This window comes from Mytilus galloprovincialis, chromosome 9, assembly GCF_965363235.1.
Source record: "Mytilus galloprovincialis chromosome 9, xbMytGall1.hap1.1, whole genome shotgun sequence".
In the NCBI taxonomy this organism is placed as follows: domain Eukaryota; kingdom Metazoa; phylum Mollusca; class Bivalvia; order Mytilida; family Mytilidae; genus Mytilus; species Mytilus galloprovincialis.
Genome location: NC_134846.1, coordinates 51,667,079 through 51,684,158, shown reverse-complemented (window position 1 = coordinate 51,684,158; position 17,080 = coordinate 51,667,079). Strand labels below are relative to the sequence as shown.

Genomic DNA, 17,080 nt, shown 5'->3' with positions numbered 1-17,080 from the left:
TAGAATGGCTGTAAGGTGTCTTATACACTGAGAAACAAGAATGTGTCCATAGTACACAGATGCCCAATCGCACTATCTTTTACTATGTTCAGTGGATAGGGAAATAGGTGTCAACACTCTTATTTGGCATTAAAATTAGAAAGATCATATCATAGGGAACATGTGTACAGAGTTTCAAGTTGATTGAACTTCAACTTCATCAAAAACTACCTTGACCAAAAACTTTAACCTGATGAGGGACAGAGGGACGAACAAACAGATGCATAGACCAGAAAACATAATGCCCATAAATGTGGGATAAAAAAGTAGATGTGGTAACTACTTTCATACTACTTCTTCATTGTAACCCACTGAGGGCTTCAGACCCATTACAGAGGATTGGGAGCACACTTAAAAATCCTCTTACTACACCACTGACAACTAAATTCAACTTGTAACACTTAAATAATTTTGTTCTAACATGGACGAGAAGATTGAACAGTGTACTTGGGAAGAGTAAATGACTAAATGTAAGTATAGATTCTGGTTAAGGTAAAGGTCGAGGCCATGTTTTATTTTGTATTTATTGAGCTGAGTGGGGACGAATATAAATTAATGTTATTTCATTTATACTGTACCTGTGTGCTGGTAGAAATTGACATCGACTGTCTAGAAGGTCTCTCTATTATTGGTGAAATGTGGTCAGTTAGTTCCAACACTGTGGCCCTTGGAAAACGGTAGCACTTTATCTCCTCTGCATCTGACAGTATACAAAACTAGAGTGTTTGTGCGGTCTTGAAATATTCTTTCTCTACCAAAGTGGCATCTCATAAATAAAATTTGGAACGCTGCAGCCATTTTGTAAAAACCTAAGATAATAGTAAGAGTGGTAGTAAGTTTTTTGTGAACTCTAAAATGTGGGTAGAGCACTCTTAGGTTTAGGATCAAATTGAATGTTGGTCAGAAGTTTTGAATAAGGATTTTTTGTGAAATTGGTGTATGACTTAAAACTTGTCTTAAATATGATCTTACACTTACGATGTTTTGTGAAATTGGACATAGGATTTTGAAAAGAGGGGCCACAAATTAGACAATGTCTGGAGTGGAACTGGTTTACCAATAATGTAGCTCCATAATGGGTTACCAGGGTCACACACTTCTCCCCAAATCCACCTTTGGACAATAAAGTCCATAAAAAATATGAACATGAAACTTAAAAATGAAAATGCATTGCATCAATTGTTTCAAAGAAATCTAGACTGGAAACCAGGTGTATTTGAGAAAAAGGAAAAAACTATTTTATTTTTTACAAATCTGGCAGGTACTCTTTTTAACCTTTTGTCAAAAAACCACTAGTCTACTGTTACTTTTACATAGAGTATTGTATGCCACCCACAATAGTACTGATAAATTCTAATAGTGAAAGGCCAAGAGTTAATTATTTGTACAATTGAGATAACCCAAATAATGTGTACAAAGATTTCTGAAACAAAATGAATGCGTAAATAAAAGGGTAGTGAACAGCAGATCTCAGTTTATCAAAAGTTGCATCAATTTTATCTATTTAACACCTCATTAGCAGAACAATAATAAGAAACAGACAAGCATGGTAATGAGGCAGAACAGGTGTCTGAGGCATTTTTTCTACTAATTAAGCTATGGATTTTCTAGCGAATCTTAACTTAAGGACAAGACAAGACAAGACAAGACAAATACTTTATTAGAGTCTCACCTCAAAATTGACATACATTTATACATTTATAAAATTACAGTAATATTTAAAACAACATGAGCCACTCCAAAAAGAGTTATGAGAGACTATAAAATTTCTACAAAACACATTATAATTATCTACAATTATATAAAATACCTTTTCTTTTTAATAATACATCATAGCAGATTTTGGCTAAAAAGTAACACACATTTTCATCAGTGAATAAAAATTTGAATTTATCATCATCAGACAAATTAACAAAATCACAATTAAAAGAGCTAGCATGTCTAAATAAAATAGCTCGTAAATCTGCATATACTGGGCAGTTAATTAAGACATGTTTCTCATCTTCAATAATGTTATTTTTCTTACATTGCTCATTAAAACATAATCTATTGTCAACCATAATGCCTTCATATCGGCCAGTTTCTATTCTCAGAGGTGCAACACCACATCTAAATTTAGCATATGCACTCTTATATTTTCCAGGCATATTAATACATAAATACTTTTCTTTATTAAAACATTGCTTAAACATTCTATACGTTCGCAATTTACTTCTTTCATTGTACATTAAGTCAGAGTACCACTTCTCTTTATATCTACAAAAATTTTCCTTTTCAATTTGTTTAATTGTATTTTTATCAATAGAAAAATCAGTATTACATAAAAACTCCATATCCATTTCTTTAAATTTCACATTGACTCTATAATTCCAATTTCTAAATTTACTATTACAGCATTTATTGCCCCATAAGAAAACCTTTTTATTAACTCTACAATGAGACATTTTAGTAAGTCTCGACCATAATCTAAAAATACATGTCCACTGAGATATAATACTGGGCATCCAACCCATATCTCCATATAAGGCTAAGTTAGGGGTGTATTTACCCACACCCATAAAAAATCTCATTGCTCTATTTTTTACAGCATTAATACAAGAAAAATCCTGGTGACCCCAAATTGAGGCACCGTATTCAATGACAGACATGACAAGTGTATCAAAAAGTTTTGTAAATGTATCAAATTGAAAACCGCCATTAGCTTTACATTTAGCTATTAATAAACCTAAAGACCTACTTGCAGATTTAGCTACTGCCTTAGCCATACAATTGTAGTCTAAAAATTCTGACAACAGTAAACCTAGATAAGTATAACTAGGAACAATTTCCATATCATTATTATTAAGTACAAAAGTAAAATTTGTCTTTGGTGTAGACTTAGTTCTGAAATGTACAATTTTTGATTTCTCTAGATTTACAACTAAATCATTTTTACAACACCATATATTTAAAGTATCCAACATTTTTTGTAGATCTTTCTCATTTTCTGTTATAAATACAAGATCATCTGCATAAAGAAGTACACAAATTTTTTCATCATCAATTTTTACTCCAGTATCTAATTTTTTAACTTCATCTACAAGGTCGTTAATAAAAATGTTAAACAAAATTGGAGACAGAATACACCCTTGTTTCAAACCACATTTAACCTCAAACCAATCAGTAAAATTACCATTTACTTTTACACATGAATATACATTTCTATAAAGTGAAAAAATAGCATTTAACATTTTACTACTTATACCTAAATTTTCCAATTTACCAAAAAGCAAATCCCTGTTTATCCAGTCGTAAGCTTTTTTAAAGTCTATAAATGCTACAAATGTTGATAATTTACGCAATTTACGTGTTTCTATGACAGTAGTCAAAGTAGAAATATGGTCTATAGTATTTCGTCCCTTTCTGAAACCATTTTGTTCATCATGAAGAAAATTAAGTTCATCAAGTTTAACCGTTAGACGAGAGTTTAATACACCACAGTAAAGTTTATAAGATACAGGAGCCAAAGTTATTCCACGGTATGCCATAGGGTCTCTTGGATCTGCAGTAGAGCTCTTTGGAATCGGAGTAATGATACCTTTCGACCATAAAGCAGGTATCTTACCAGAGTCAAAGCAAATATTGAAAATTCGAGTTAAAGCTAACAATGCAGTTTGATTCTTATAAAGTTCAACCGTAATTTCATCACAGCCAGGCGATTTACCATTTTTTGAAGACAACAGTACATTATACACTTCTTCATATGATATAAAGCTATCAAGATAATCATCATACACATTTTCATTACTATGAATATATTCAACATTATTAAGATTATTTCTATTTAACATATTAGAAAATTCACATTTCCATTTATCTAATACTACATTTTTATCACATGATACTGACTCATCACTTAATTTCACTTCCATTGGGATAAAACTTCGGCGTTCACTACCAACTCCTATTTTACCAATTTTCCTCCAAAATTCCTTTGGATTATCACAAGACTTTATTAAATCTTCTTGTAAGGAATACCAATATTTTCGTTTAGAACTTTGAACGGCCTTATCGAATATCCTACGTTTATTCACAAATATATGTCGCAACTCCCGTTTATTACGCTTAATTTTACATTTAATCCACACTTTTTCGGCTTTACACACTTCATTCCACAATAAAGTAAGTTCCTCATTCCACCATTCTTTTTTACACCTTCTTCTTTTATTAATATTAAATCCATTTGATAGAACAATATTTTTAGCCGGTAATTTATTACACATTTCGGTTTTAACGATTTTCACAAAATTTTCATACATGTTATCAATATTACTTTGATCGGCAATTGAATTTTCTAAAAAACAAATAGCATTATCAATTTCAGCGATAGTAGATTCTTGACACAACCAATCTTCCGGTAAATTTCTTGTATCATATTTTTTCTTTGTCTCAAAGGATTAGTGGTCTGGCTGCTTTACAGGATAAGGTGGACATACATGTACATGTATTTAAAAGAACTGTTCAAACCATACATTTAAATACTTCTTTATATCAGTTGGTTTGTTATGTAGCAATTAAGACTATTTATAGAAACTCAAAAAGTCTCTTAATTAAAAACCCCATGAAATGATGTGTGCAGGACAGGTTTTTCATAGTACATATTGTCTTTTTTTCCAAAAACAATATTCCTCTTTTACTATATTCTAGTACTTTTCTAAAGTTTAACAGTATAACTCCATATATGAATCAACCAAATGCCACCTAAATACACAATCAGCAGGTATTTAATGAGAACATTCAGTGTTGTGCAATGAATGTCAATGTCTTTGGTATGTTGAAGAGACCACATAAAATTTTACAATTCTTTATCGACCAACTTTTCCATTAACATCCTTTCATTATTAGCATTTTCAGAACCAATAAAACTTTTTATTAAAAAACATTTCATTTTCAGCAGTGCACAAAACTACATTTAATTGACTGGTAAATTTGGTGACCAAAGAGAGCTAAAACTATTTTTAAAATCTTAAATATTTTTCATCCAGTTTATCTATTTTCATTTGTGATAAAGAAAGATTATTTATTTCTAACTTAATTGGGGCTGGAATGTTCATTTAAAAAAATCTGACACTCCCCTACCTCAGAATCAAATTATGTCCCCCAACTCAGACCAGTGTATTCATTTCCAAGTATCCTCCTGTAAACTTCCGTCAGTGCTTTCAAACTCAATGCTCAGGCTAAAGATGCAGCAGTGATCCACTGATCTATCATATATTCTTTGTATTCATATCAACCCAGAAAATATCAAAAAACTTTTACTAATAAAAGGGAGATAACTCAGAACAAAATATAATATTTGCAATGCAATAAATATTGTATTTTTGCACAATTTAAAGCTGTACATATGATTAGCCATTGTCAAGTGCTGCACTGCTAGTGAATTTCCACAACCACAACATCAGACTATGTGATGGTTGGGCAAAAGAATATCATAGGCTGGAAGTTGTTTAATCCCATTTCCACAACCACACTGACACTCACGGTCTTCGTCTATCCTCCATCATTAAAAAATGGCGGGAAAACTTTGATGCAGTTGTTTTATGACCAATGCTAAAACTATCGATTATCTTCGGAAATATTATTTTACATCGAAGTCGGGTTAGAAACAGGATTTGAGGTTAAAGGACAGAATTTTTGACAATTCTTCACGTTATTTATTCCAAATAATGTTGGGGGAAGGGGGCACTTGATTCCTCTCAACCACCCGCTGATTCCAGTGTCCTGAACGTAATTGTCAAATTACAAAGCACATTGATTGTTACATTTTTGAGTTAATAGCTGTTTATACTAGCATCTTTGACATCAACATAAAGGAACCTTAATATTTCAAATCTGTTGAAGAAAAAAATTCTTCAGGGACAACCATTTCGCTGACGGTTTTCTTAGGAGGATTTTGAAAATGAATAACTTGGCCTTGTAGGAACTGTTAATAACTGAAAATGAATAACTGTTACAAGACAGGATGCAAATGAATATTCACAATCTAAAATACAAATGCAGAAAACGTCGGATTGTGTAAAAAACGAAGATAAATGTTCGCACGCCATAGCCCCCTCCCTACCCCCACGGATTTTAAATAATCGTCCCTTACACAGTTATACAAAAACAAGTGAGTTGGATTGGATATCAAAGGGAATCTTTCCACTTGTAACTGCCACTGGAAATGTATATATAGACTGACAGTAAAAAACGCCATTTTTCTGGCTCTGAAAGTTTTCCACATTGTGTGCAACTGTCTATATAACAGATGTCTCTTCTGTGGTATTTACATTCATTTTTGTTAATTTTGATAATTTATCACTGAATACATGATTCACTGATTAATTTTATAATTGATCGATTGATTTATTGATTTATTGATTGATTGATTGATTGGTTGGTAGATTGATTGGTTGATTCTTGATTGATTGATTGATTGATTGGTAGATTGATTGATTGATTGATTGATTGGTTGATTGATTGATCAGTGTTACTCAGTTGCATCTTTAGTCTGTACATCGAGTTTGAAGACGCTGACGTGACAATAAGAAACCAATGATAAATGAATCAAACAATAGAGTTTCAAGTCGCTTGTTGAACATTACACAAATTATCACATGTTTTGTGATTAGATAAACAGACGGACTTTACACAATTACACATTCAGATATGGACAATTCATACAAACCGCCTTTTAATCAGATAACCTGGTTTACGTGTCACCCATCTTAGTATAAATACTACAACCTAATACTATCAAGCACGATACAAATCTGTGGACTCATTGACAGTTCATACAGGTTTTTCTAGTTTATTTTATTTTCATTTAATTTTAAATTTGGAGTTATCTAATTGAAAATGGTAAGTCCTTTTTAACAAATTAGTCAAAATTGGACCAAGAACGAATATAGTCTTTCTGTGAGTCAATAAATGAAGATGCTATTTCTCATGTTAATCATGAAATACTAAAATTGACAATTTTTTTTAACAAAAAAAAAAGAAGACATGAACGATAAAGTTAAAGAGACGGCAGCCCACCAACACAGGATAACATAACCAAAGTAGACACATAAATGTAATAGGGTCATCAAGGGACAAATCTCAAGGACCCCCCCCCCCTTTTCCCCAAAAAAACTCTCTTGGAATCAGTCATACAAGCATTCAATAGTAGAATAGTTGTAACGGAAAATAACTATAAACATTAACCATTAAAACAAAATTATCGATACACAAAACATAAAAAATGAAGCTGCCACCATTAAGGAGATTTTCAACCACCAATGGAATTCCTGATTAGGAACAGCCTGCCACTTATAACATGTGTTGCGTTATACTAGTTTTGAGAGGTAGATAGTGATCTTATTTTTTATCTGGAAAGGCGTAGTATATAATTCCCTCCCCCAAAATCATAAAAGTAATCATATATTTATAATGAGAGCTTGGACCCATACATCTATGATTATAAACAATATTGTATACAGTCAAGGGCAAACAATATTTCCATTTCAAAGAATTGTATAGAGAGAGAAAAGGAGTAAGTAACACGTATTGTTGTCACTGACTTGTCTTACAACAAACATAGTAGATAGAGTAATTTTAAACAATTGTTCAAAACAACTTATACATCAGATATCCCAAACATATGATTGTATTATTATTTTAGAGGGAATGTATCAGTTTACACGTTGGACAAGCTGGAGTCCAGATGGGCAATGCCTGCTGGGAGTTGTACTGTTTGGAACATGGTATCCAACCTGACGGTCAGATGCCCTCCGACAAGACCACCGGAAAGGCAGATGACACATTCAGTACATTCTTTAGTGAAACAGATTCCGGTAAACATGTTCCAAGGGCCATATTTGTTGATCTAGAACCCACTGTTGTTGGTAAGTTTCTTTTTTTGCCTTTGTATTATTATTTCAGAAATTGATTTCAAATTACAAGAACTTCAGTTATTAAACAATGCATCTACATTTTGAAAACAGCAGCAATAACGCATTATACACATTCATTAGAACATACTGACATACAAACAGTAAAAACACACTATATAAAACTTTTATTTCGGGTATGCTTAAACTTTACACACGGATGAATTAGAGTTATCTTTCTTTACATATACATTCTGGTATAATTAAAAACATATTTTTTTTAAAAACCCACATATTTAGTTATCTACGTAAAGATACAACTTTTAGGAACACGACCTTACACTAGCAGCCAAACAACATCTTTTATCACACATTTCTCCAATATCCTACTTTGCCGGTCAGCAGTTCAACAATGATGAATTGTAACATGTGTGCGATTTTCTCAAATAAAAATGAATAACGACTGGTGGTATATATATGCTAGTTTCAAAAGTTTTGATAAGATTTGTCTACTTGGTATAAAACCCTCAATTAAACATAACAGCTTCTGTATGTTTACTAACTAAGGAATTGTTTTTTTAAGATGAAGTTAGAACTGGACCGTATCGCCAGCTATACCATCCAGAACAACTCATTACAGGCAAGGAAGATGCTGCCAATAATTATGCAAGGGGACATTATACTGTCGGCAAAGAATTGATTGATTCTGTAGTTGATCGCATAAGAAAGCTTTCCGACCAGTGCACGGGTTTGCAAGGGTTTTTAGTTTTTCATAGCTTCGGCGGAGGAACTGGTTCTGGCTTTACCTCCTTACTACTGGAACACCTCTCAATGGACTTTGGTAAGAAGTCGAAGTTAGAATTTGCCATTTATCCGTCGCCTAAAGTAGCCACTGCTGTTGTGGAACCTTATAATTCTGTTCTTACAACCCATACAACACTTGAACATTCCGACTGTGCCTTTATGGTGGACAATGAAGCTATATTTGACATATGTAAGCGTAACTTGGACATAGATAGACCATCGTATATCAATTTAAACCGTTTAGTTGCCCAAATTGTAAGCTCGATAACGGCTTCACTAAGATTTGACGGAGCACTCAATGTTGACCTCAACGAGTTCCAGACTAATCTGGTACCATATCCGCGAATTCATTTCCCATTGGCTACATATGCACCAATCATTTCTGCTGAGAAAGCTTATAATGAGGTCTTATCGATATCACAGATCACAAATTCTTGCTTTGAATCTGCAAACCAAATGGTAAAATGCGATCCCCGAAATGGAAAATACATGTGCGTATGTCTGCTTTACCGCGGAGACGTGGTACCGAAAGATATAAACGTCGCCATTTCTGCGATAAAAACAAAGCGGTCTATTCAGTTTGTCGACTGGTGTCCGACTGGGTTTAAAGTTGGAATAAACTACCAGCCGCCTACAGTTGTTCCAGGAGGGGATCTTGCTAAAGTTCAACGGGCTGTTTGTATGTTGAGCAATACAACCGCCATTGCAGAAGCATGGGCCCGCTTGGACCACAAATTCGATCTTATGTTCCAAAAACGAGCATTTGTTCATTGGTATGTAGGTGAAGGAATGGAAGAAGGAGAATTTGCTGAGGCACGGGAGGACCTCGCTTCTTTAGAAAAGGATTATGAAGAAGTTGGTATGGACTCTGGAGAAGCCGAAGACGAAGAAGAAGAATATTGAAACGTGTTACCTATGAATTAGATACTTATATATTAAAAAACCTTAAAATAATAAAACTTTATATAACATTATAGTATTGCATGATACTGTTTGCAATTCAAATATTGAGAGCACGTCTGATTTCTGTTTTCATCTTATAATACTTCGTGTCAGGTTATCAGTCACCACGCTTTTAAATGCATAGTCAGTGGCAGATCCAGGGGGAGGGTTCCTTGGGTTGGATCCCCCTTTTTTGACGATCAATGCATCTGAATAGGAACATATATTTGGACCCCCCCCCCTTTGTTCTGGGTTGGGACCCCCCCTTTTAAAATGGCTGGATCCGCCCCTGATAGTTAATAATGCATTTGAAAAAACATGTTAAGTTCTTTATATAAATTGAGATAAAAACAAATACAGGTTAACTAAGTCCTTCCTTCTAATATTTTTTATAATTATTAACCCAACTATAAATAAATTGATAGTTGGTTGCTTATCGTTCAGTGGCAAACATTTCATGCACTTTCATAACAAGATCGAATTAATGATAAATACAAAAGGTGTGTCCTATATTATAGAGGCAATCCGGGTGAAGGATTGAGAAATCTGGACTGCCACTAGAAATGAGGATTTATTGAATAGAGACAGAGATGTTGCCGTTCAACAACCTTCCCCCGCGTAAAATAAGAATAGATGGGCATCAAATCTAAACTATTGATACTCTATTTTTTCTTATTTAACATGGCTAACTCGTTTGTAGGGAACAGAGAGGCGGAATGTACAAATTGGACTCCTCTAAGAGTTTAACGTTCCCATTCTGACCCGACTTGACTGCGTACTTTTACATCCCGCGCACCCTAACGGACGACCAACTATGGCAAATGGTTTTACTGCCGGTTGAAAGAAGACAAAAGTAACTATAGACGTTCCAATTCCTCAACAATGGAAACTAAGGTAAAATCAGAAAACAAATAATGACTTTTCAATTGTGTTTAAGCTGGGTACAAATGCATGGCATTTTGATCAAAATACTTTTCCTATTTCAGTGGGATTCGTGTTTATGAGTCAAGTTTTCAATGTTGTGTTTTGCATAGACTTGTTCGGGTTTTTTTTTTTTTCTTCTTCTTCGTTTTTCTTCTTTTTTTTTTCCATCACGGCATTGCTGAAGGTCGTATGGTTGCCTACAATTGCTTATACATTCACTTCATTTGAGCTGTGGTTGATAGTTTTCAATGGCAATCATAACCACATCTCCTTGTAATGTTTTTGTATTATAAGCCATTGGCGAATCCAGGAGGGTTTTTTCATTATTTGTAAGTTTTTTTATTTTTTTATTTTTTTTATTCATTAAACTTTTTTGGTGTTCCGTGATTTGGGCCTTTTTCAAATTGCTGGATCCGTACATGTAGGTATAGACAATGGATGTTATAAATCCTTGTTATAATTTTTTTTATGACGCATTTATCTTATTTTGGTTTAAACCCAGACTCAATGCCATGAATGCTGTAGACATTGATTGAGCAGAATTAAAACCATCTCAACTTTCATTTCAAAATAAACCAACTTATAATATAACCAGAAAACTATAACTGTGACCAGTCCCATGGTGGGTTTTTTTATTCGATGATATGCGTTTGTAATACGAAAACATTAAAGCCGTCAATATAGACATTTTGTTTATAATAAAAGGTATAAAAAGTTGGCTTACGAATTAATAAGTTAAATCGGAGACATGTATATACACAAACAATTTATATCTGTCTCTGGTTTAATACGTTTTTTTTTTTTTTTTTTTTTTTTTTTTTTTTTATCATAATCAAGTAATTCAAACATGGAACAACCTACTCTCCCCTGAAGCATCAATTGGTAGGTCAGTCCATGTTTTTTAAAATTCTTTTATGTAAATCACAAGCACCTGCAGACACATTAAGCTCCGCCTAAAATGATATCATGAAACATTCGGAAGTTTGAAATTGAATGAGTAATAATGGTAAAACCAGAATGTACATGTTTAAGGGCCTCAAGGCCAAACCGTATAGTATATAAGAAAATACCGGCTGTTTAACATCAGTTAAAACCTGTGGACTCATTAACTGTTCGCTCAGGCTTTAAAGTTTTTTCGAAGTTTTCCTCCCTAGTCAACGTTTAGTTCAACCAAAATGGTAAGTAATTTTATTTAGAGATTATTTATTAAACTGAGCCTTCTGTGAAATATGACGGAGTCTTCTAACTTTATAGCTTCCAACCAAACTTACTCAGTTACTGACGAGTACTCTCGGGTTTTCTTGTCAGGCACGTGAGTTGTTTAACACGTGAGTTAGTTTTAATAGGTTTCTCTGACTATTAAATGAATGCACGAGCCTAAAACTTAACGGTTAATTAAATTTTCCCCAGACTTTTACCAGAAACAACGTCTCTTACACATCTCAGATATATATGCGAAAGTTAATCAAGTTGATTAACTGAAAAAATTACAGAAATTGCATATAAAATGTATGTTACCAGAGGCATATTGTATAATTGTCATAATTTACACATGTATGACTGGTTTAAAACATCATATTATATGGGAACCGTGTATATATATATATATATATATATCTTTGGTCCTGATATTATTATTATATGTAAAGAGGTCTACGTATCTCTTGAAGTCCCCGTACATCAGGACTAGCCAGTATGACACATTCATACTGTAATATTTAATACATGTAACATAAATTAAGAGCATAAAACGTGAAATATTGGTCACATGTGGAATGCGTGCTGCATGATGAGTACATGTTTATTGAACAGTCGATTAATCTAGGAGTAGTAGACTATTGATTTTCAATCGTGTTAATTAAAATATTCGTTCAGTCGTCAAGAAAATAAAGATGATTCAGGATGACAAATCTTTATCCCTATGGCGACACCATAGCAAAATATGGGATTAACACAATGGGACCATGGTCTAGTTCATTAACAGAATTTAAATAATTTATTAAAAGATGCGGATGGGAAATTTTTTATTGTAAATGTTAAAAATAAGCTAATTCCATCATTGTAATTGAACGATCCAAGTCTTGTAATCCTTTATTAACATCACTAAAACTTTAATGGTTTTTATATTTCAATAGCTGTATCGATTTAGTTTCAGTATTTCATCTTTATTATATAGATAGAAATCAATAGAAATGTTCTCAATGAACATTCCAAAGACATGTACTAGTTTTAACAAAAAATACTTTTTTTGCTTTTGACATGTAAGATACTGACTACTAGTATCATGCAAGCCCACGCACACACTCTCTCTTCTACACAAACACACACAAACATATACTTTGATTTATTTGAGACTTGGTTAGATGCTATATACAGACGGACACATGTCTAGACTGTATGTTAATCTTTAGCCCACGCACACTCTCCCTCTCTCACACTCACACACACACATACGCAAACTTTGATTATTCGAGACTGTTAGAAACTATACATACGACCCATGTCTAGACTGTATGTTAATCTTTAGATGTCTTATTTGTTTCTTTTACAGTTATAACATACCAGTAGATATACCCAAGATTTTAATTAGAATTTTATATACAAATGTACATTTTGGCTGTTCATATTAGTGTTACAGTGGTGGATCCAGAGGGGGATTCCTGGGTTGGAACTCTTCTTTTTTTGACGATCAATGCATTTGAATTGGGACATATAGTCGGACCCCCCCCCCCCTCTTTTTTTAAAACTGCTGGATCCGCCCCTGTGTAATCATCACCCTTGCTTATAAATATAAAAAAAAAAACAGTTTAGTTACAAACCATGCTGCCGATACATAAATTTAATAATATTGTATCTTTTAGAGGGAATGCATCAGTATACATGTTGGACAGGCTGGAGTCCAGATGGGCAACGCCTGCTGGGAGTTGTACTGTTTGGAACACGGTATTCAACCTGATGGTCAGATGCCCTCTGACAAGACCATTGGAGGTGGTGATGACTCTTTCAACACCTTCTTCAGTGAGACTGGAGCTGGCAAACACGTACCCAGAGCTGTATTTGTAGATCTAGAACCAACAGTAGTAGGTCCGTGTTTATAATAGTATCAAATTCAAAGAAGGAAAGATAAATCTATATGTTAATGAGACAGCAGCCCAACAAGAAAACCAAAATATATTTCCAAATATGGTTGCTTTTTTTTTTTTTTTTTTTTTTATTTGGGCGGGTTGTTGTCTCTTTGACACATTCCCCATTTCCATTCTCAATTTTATTGCTACAAACTTTATTAAATAGAATGTACAAATGATATATATTTTTTGTTCTTTGAATGACTCACAAGTGAAACACAGTATAATAAAGATATTCACTGATTCAGATTAGAGCATCTTGTGAATATGTATGTGAAACTGCAATTCAACAGCTTCAACTATAATCATTGAAGTATCTCTTGCATATTTATAAGTAGTGCATGTCTATATGATGTTTTAAAAATTGAAATATTAAAAATATTCTTGGTTTGGTATGTACATTCAATGATTTTCATATAAAGACTTCTTGCATGCTGAACATTTTATTTCGTTTTCAAGAGCAATATGTAGAACTGTAATCATTAACTAATATAGACCAGCAGTGTAAAACAGTTCATACGAGCTTGTTAATGCAAATGATCAGCTCTCAAATTTTAAGACACTAGTATCTACATGACTCTCAATGCAATTGAAGAATTTCTAATACCCTAGTGAAAATATTTGAAACAAATTCTATTTTGCAGATGAAGTAAGAACAGGAACATACAGACAACTTTTCCATCCAGAACAATTAGTCACAGGTAAAGAGGATGCTGCCAACAACTACGCAAGAGGTCACTACACAATTGGTAAAGAAATTGTTGACTTGGTACTCGACAGAATCCGTAAACTAGCAGATCAATGTACCGGTCTTCAAGGTTTCCTCATCTTCCACAGCTTTGGTGGTGGTACCGGATCAGGATTCACATCACTCCTCATGGAACGTCTCAGTGTTGATTACGGAAAGAAATCCAAATTGGAATTTGCCATCTACCCAGCCCCACAAGTCTCAACAGCTGTTGTTGAACCATACAACTCCATCTTGACCACCCATACCACCCTTGAGCACTCCGATTGTGCTTTCATGGTTGACAATGAAGCCATCTATGATATCTGCAGACGTAACTTGGACATTGAAAGACCAACATACACCAACTTGAACAGACTCATTGGACAGATTGTCAGTTCTATCACCGCCTCCCTGAGATTTGACGGAGCTTTGAACGTCGATCTCACTGAGTTCCAGACCAACTTGGTACCATACCCACGTATCCATTTCCCTTTGGCTACTTATGCTCCGGTCATCTCAGCAGAGAAGGCCTACCATGAACAACTTTCAGTTGCCGAGATTACCAATGCTTGCTTTGAACCCGCTAACCAGCTTGTAAAGTGTGACCCACGTCACGGCAAGTACATGGCCTGTTGTATGTTGTACAGAGGAGATGTAGTACCAAAGGATGTCAATGCTGCCATTGCAACCATCAAGACCAAGAGAACCATCCAGTTCGTCGATTGGTGTCCAACCGGATTCAAGGTCGGAATCAATTACCAACCACCAACTGTTGTACCAGGAGGTGATTTGGCTAAAGTACAGAGAGCCGTCTGCATGTTGAGCAACACAACCGCCATTGCTGAGGCCTGGGCTCGTCTTGATCATAAATTTGACTTGATGTACGCCAAACGTGCTTTCGTTCATTGGTACGTCGGAGAAGGTATGGAGGAAGGAGAATTCTCAGAAGCCCGTGAAGATTTGGCTGCTTTGGAGAAGGATTACGAAGAAGTCGGAGTAGACTCCGTAGAAGGTGAAGGAGAGGAAGAAGGAGAAGAATATTAAACATTCTTTTGTCAATTATCAACAGAACAATCTTGAGATTACAACTTTGTAACTTAAATTTCGAAGATTACAAAAAGTAATGAGAGCTAAACTATTTTTTGTAATCATTAATTTGTCTTCAGTAGCATTTTCTCTATTGGTGATAGGTTGGGTAATATTTAGCCTTCTGAGCTTTTTTTGTCACTTTGCATTTGTTGGTTAAAAAACTCTTTGAAACCTTAGGCACTTTGAATAAAACTTCCAATTTATCTTCCAAAGGTTTAAGTTTTAAAATTGTATCTTCAATTCCAAAATGGCTACCACTTAGAAAATAGAACATGCGAGTAAACTTTCAATTGGATATCCTTCGTTAATCTTCGAAAGGTTTTACGGTAGAAGTCAAACTATTTCAAAATAACAACACTATTTATAATTAACAGAATGTGGTATTATTGCCAATAAGACAACTCTCCACCAGAAACCAAATGACAGTTAACACCTATAGGTCACCATTACAGCCTTCTATAATGAGCAAAACCCATAACGTATTTTCATATAGCAATGTATAAAACATCCAAATCTGGGATAGCGGTGGAGCAGTACAACATATTAAAGGACTAACTTTAAAAATTGTGCGAAAAGGGTCTCGCTGATCAGCACTAAACAAAGCACAAAAACACAAAAAAAAATCATTTCAAGTACAGATCTGAGAGTATGCTCACTGTTATTGAATGCGGCAAGTGTAAATGAATAATTTAGGGGATTAAGAGGGACCCATTTGAAAAGTGAATATGACAAAATGATAACTTTCCAGTACCTTTATCTTTCATTTTACGGTTAATGCACATAATCTCGACAGTTTACTACATTAACGTTATCTTGATTAGAATTGAATATTTTTTTGGCAATTTCAATTGATGTTATCCTAGGAAATATTATATTTATATGCATGTGCATGATTCATTTAACAACGAAGATTTGGTACGGTTGGGTTCATATCCCGGATAGTAGACCCAAAAGGTTAGCTACAAATATTGGAGCATTGAAGAAGGGTATAGTGTACATGTCCTTCAGTCAGGGTTCGTCGGCATAATCAGTTGCACGTTTTATTGTTCAAAGTAGATGTCGATTGGTTTGGTCTTTTTTCCAGGTCATTACAAAAAATCAACTATATTTTGGTGTATCATATGGATTTATTGTAAGATGAATATGTCCTGACAGGGTTTATATGAACTTGATCTCATATTCATGGTTCATTGGTTAATGTTAGTTATTTTCGGTTCATGATGGTCCTTTTTTTATTACTTTTAAGTTATAGGTCGGCTGATGGAATACTGTGTCCGGAGATCATGCCATCTGACCTTGACCTTAAGCATGTATATCGCACTACGGGCTTTACCAATGAGAATTTCCCATACCATATAGTCCAGTGGCGGATCCAGTGGGGGGCTTAGAGGGCGTACGCCCCCCCCCCCCCTTTTTGCTCGGACTTTTTTTTTTTTTTTAAATGATTAATCAGGCTAGACTTTGTGAACTTTGCCATTTCCAGTATATTACTTTTTAATTTTTATGTGACAATTCTTGACTTATAAAGATATTTTTCG

The 17,080-nt window shown here is 34.2% G+C and overlaps 2 protein-coding genes across 2 annotated transcripts; both read left to right on the top strand.

The window, feature by feature from the left end:
- The first annotated feature begins 6,802 nt into the window (after positions 1-6,802).
- Positions 6,803-9,706, top strand: LOC143045242 (tubulin alpha chain). Its single transcript, XM_076217607.1, has 3 exons — positions 6,803-6,918; positions 7,721-7,943; positions 8,512-9,706. Exons 1-3 carry the CDS (start codon positions 6,916-6,918, stop codon positions 9,633-9,635), a joined length of 1,350 nt encoding a protein of 449 aa, XP_076073722.1. The 5' UTR covers positions 6,803-6,915; the 3' UTR covers positions 9,636-9,706.
- Positions 9,707-11,639: 1,933 nt separating this feature from the next.
- LOC143045241 (tubulin alpha-1A chain-like) lies at positions 11,640-15,588 on the top strand. Its single transcript, XM_076217606.1, has 3 exons — positions 11,640-11,776; positions 13,460-13,682; positions 14,368-15,588. Exons 1-3 carry the CDS (start codon positions 11,774-11,776, stop codon positions 15,495-15,497), a joined length of 1,356 nt encoding a protein of 451 aa, XP_076073721.1. The 5' UTR covers positions 11,640-11,773; the 3' UTR covers positions 15,498-15,588.
- Positions 15,589-17,080: the final 1,492 nt, after the last annotated feature.

Bases quoted from the DNA above. Each gene is read 5' to 3' on its own strand.
- LOC143045242 (XM_076217607.1), top strand. The intron at 7,944-8,511 runs GTAAGTTTCTTT...TGTTTTTTTAAG, and splicing joins TCTAGAACCCACTGTTGTTG to ATGAAGTTAGAACTGGACCG.
- LOC143045241 (XM_076217606.1), top strand. The intron at 13,683-14,367 runs GTCCGTGTTTAT...TCTATTTTGCAG, and splicing joins TCTAGAACCAACAGTAGTAG to ATGAAGTAAGAACAGGAACA.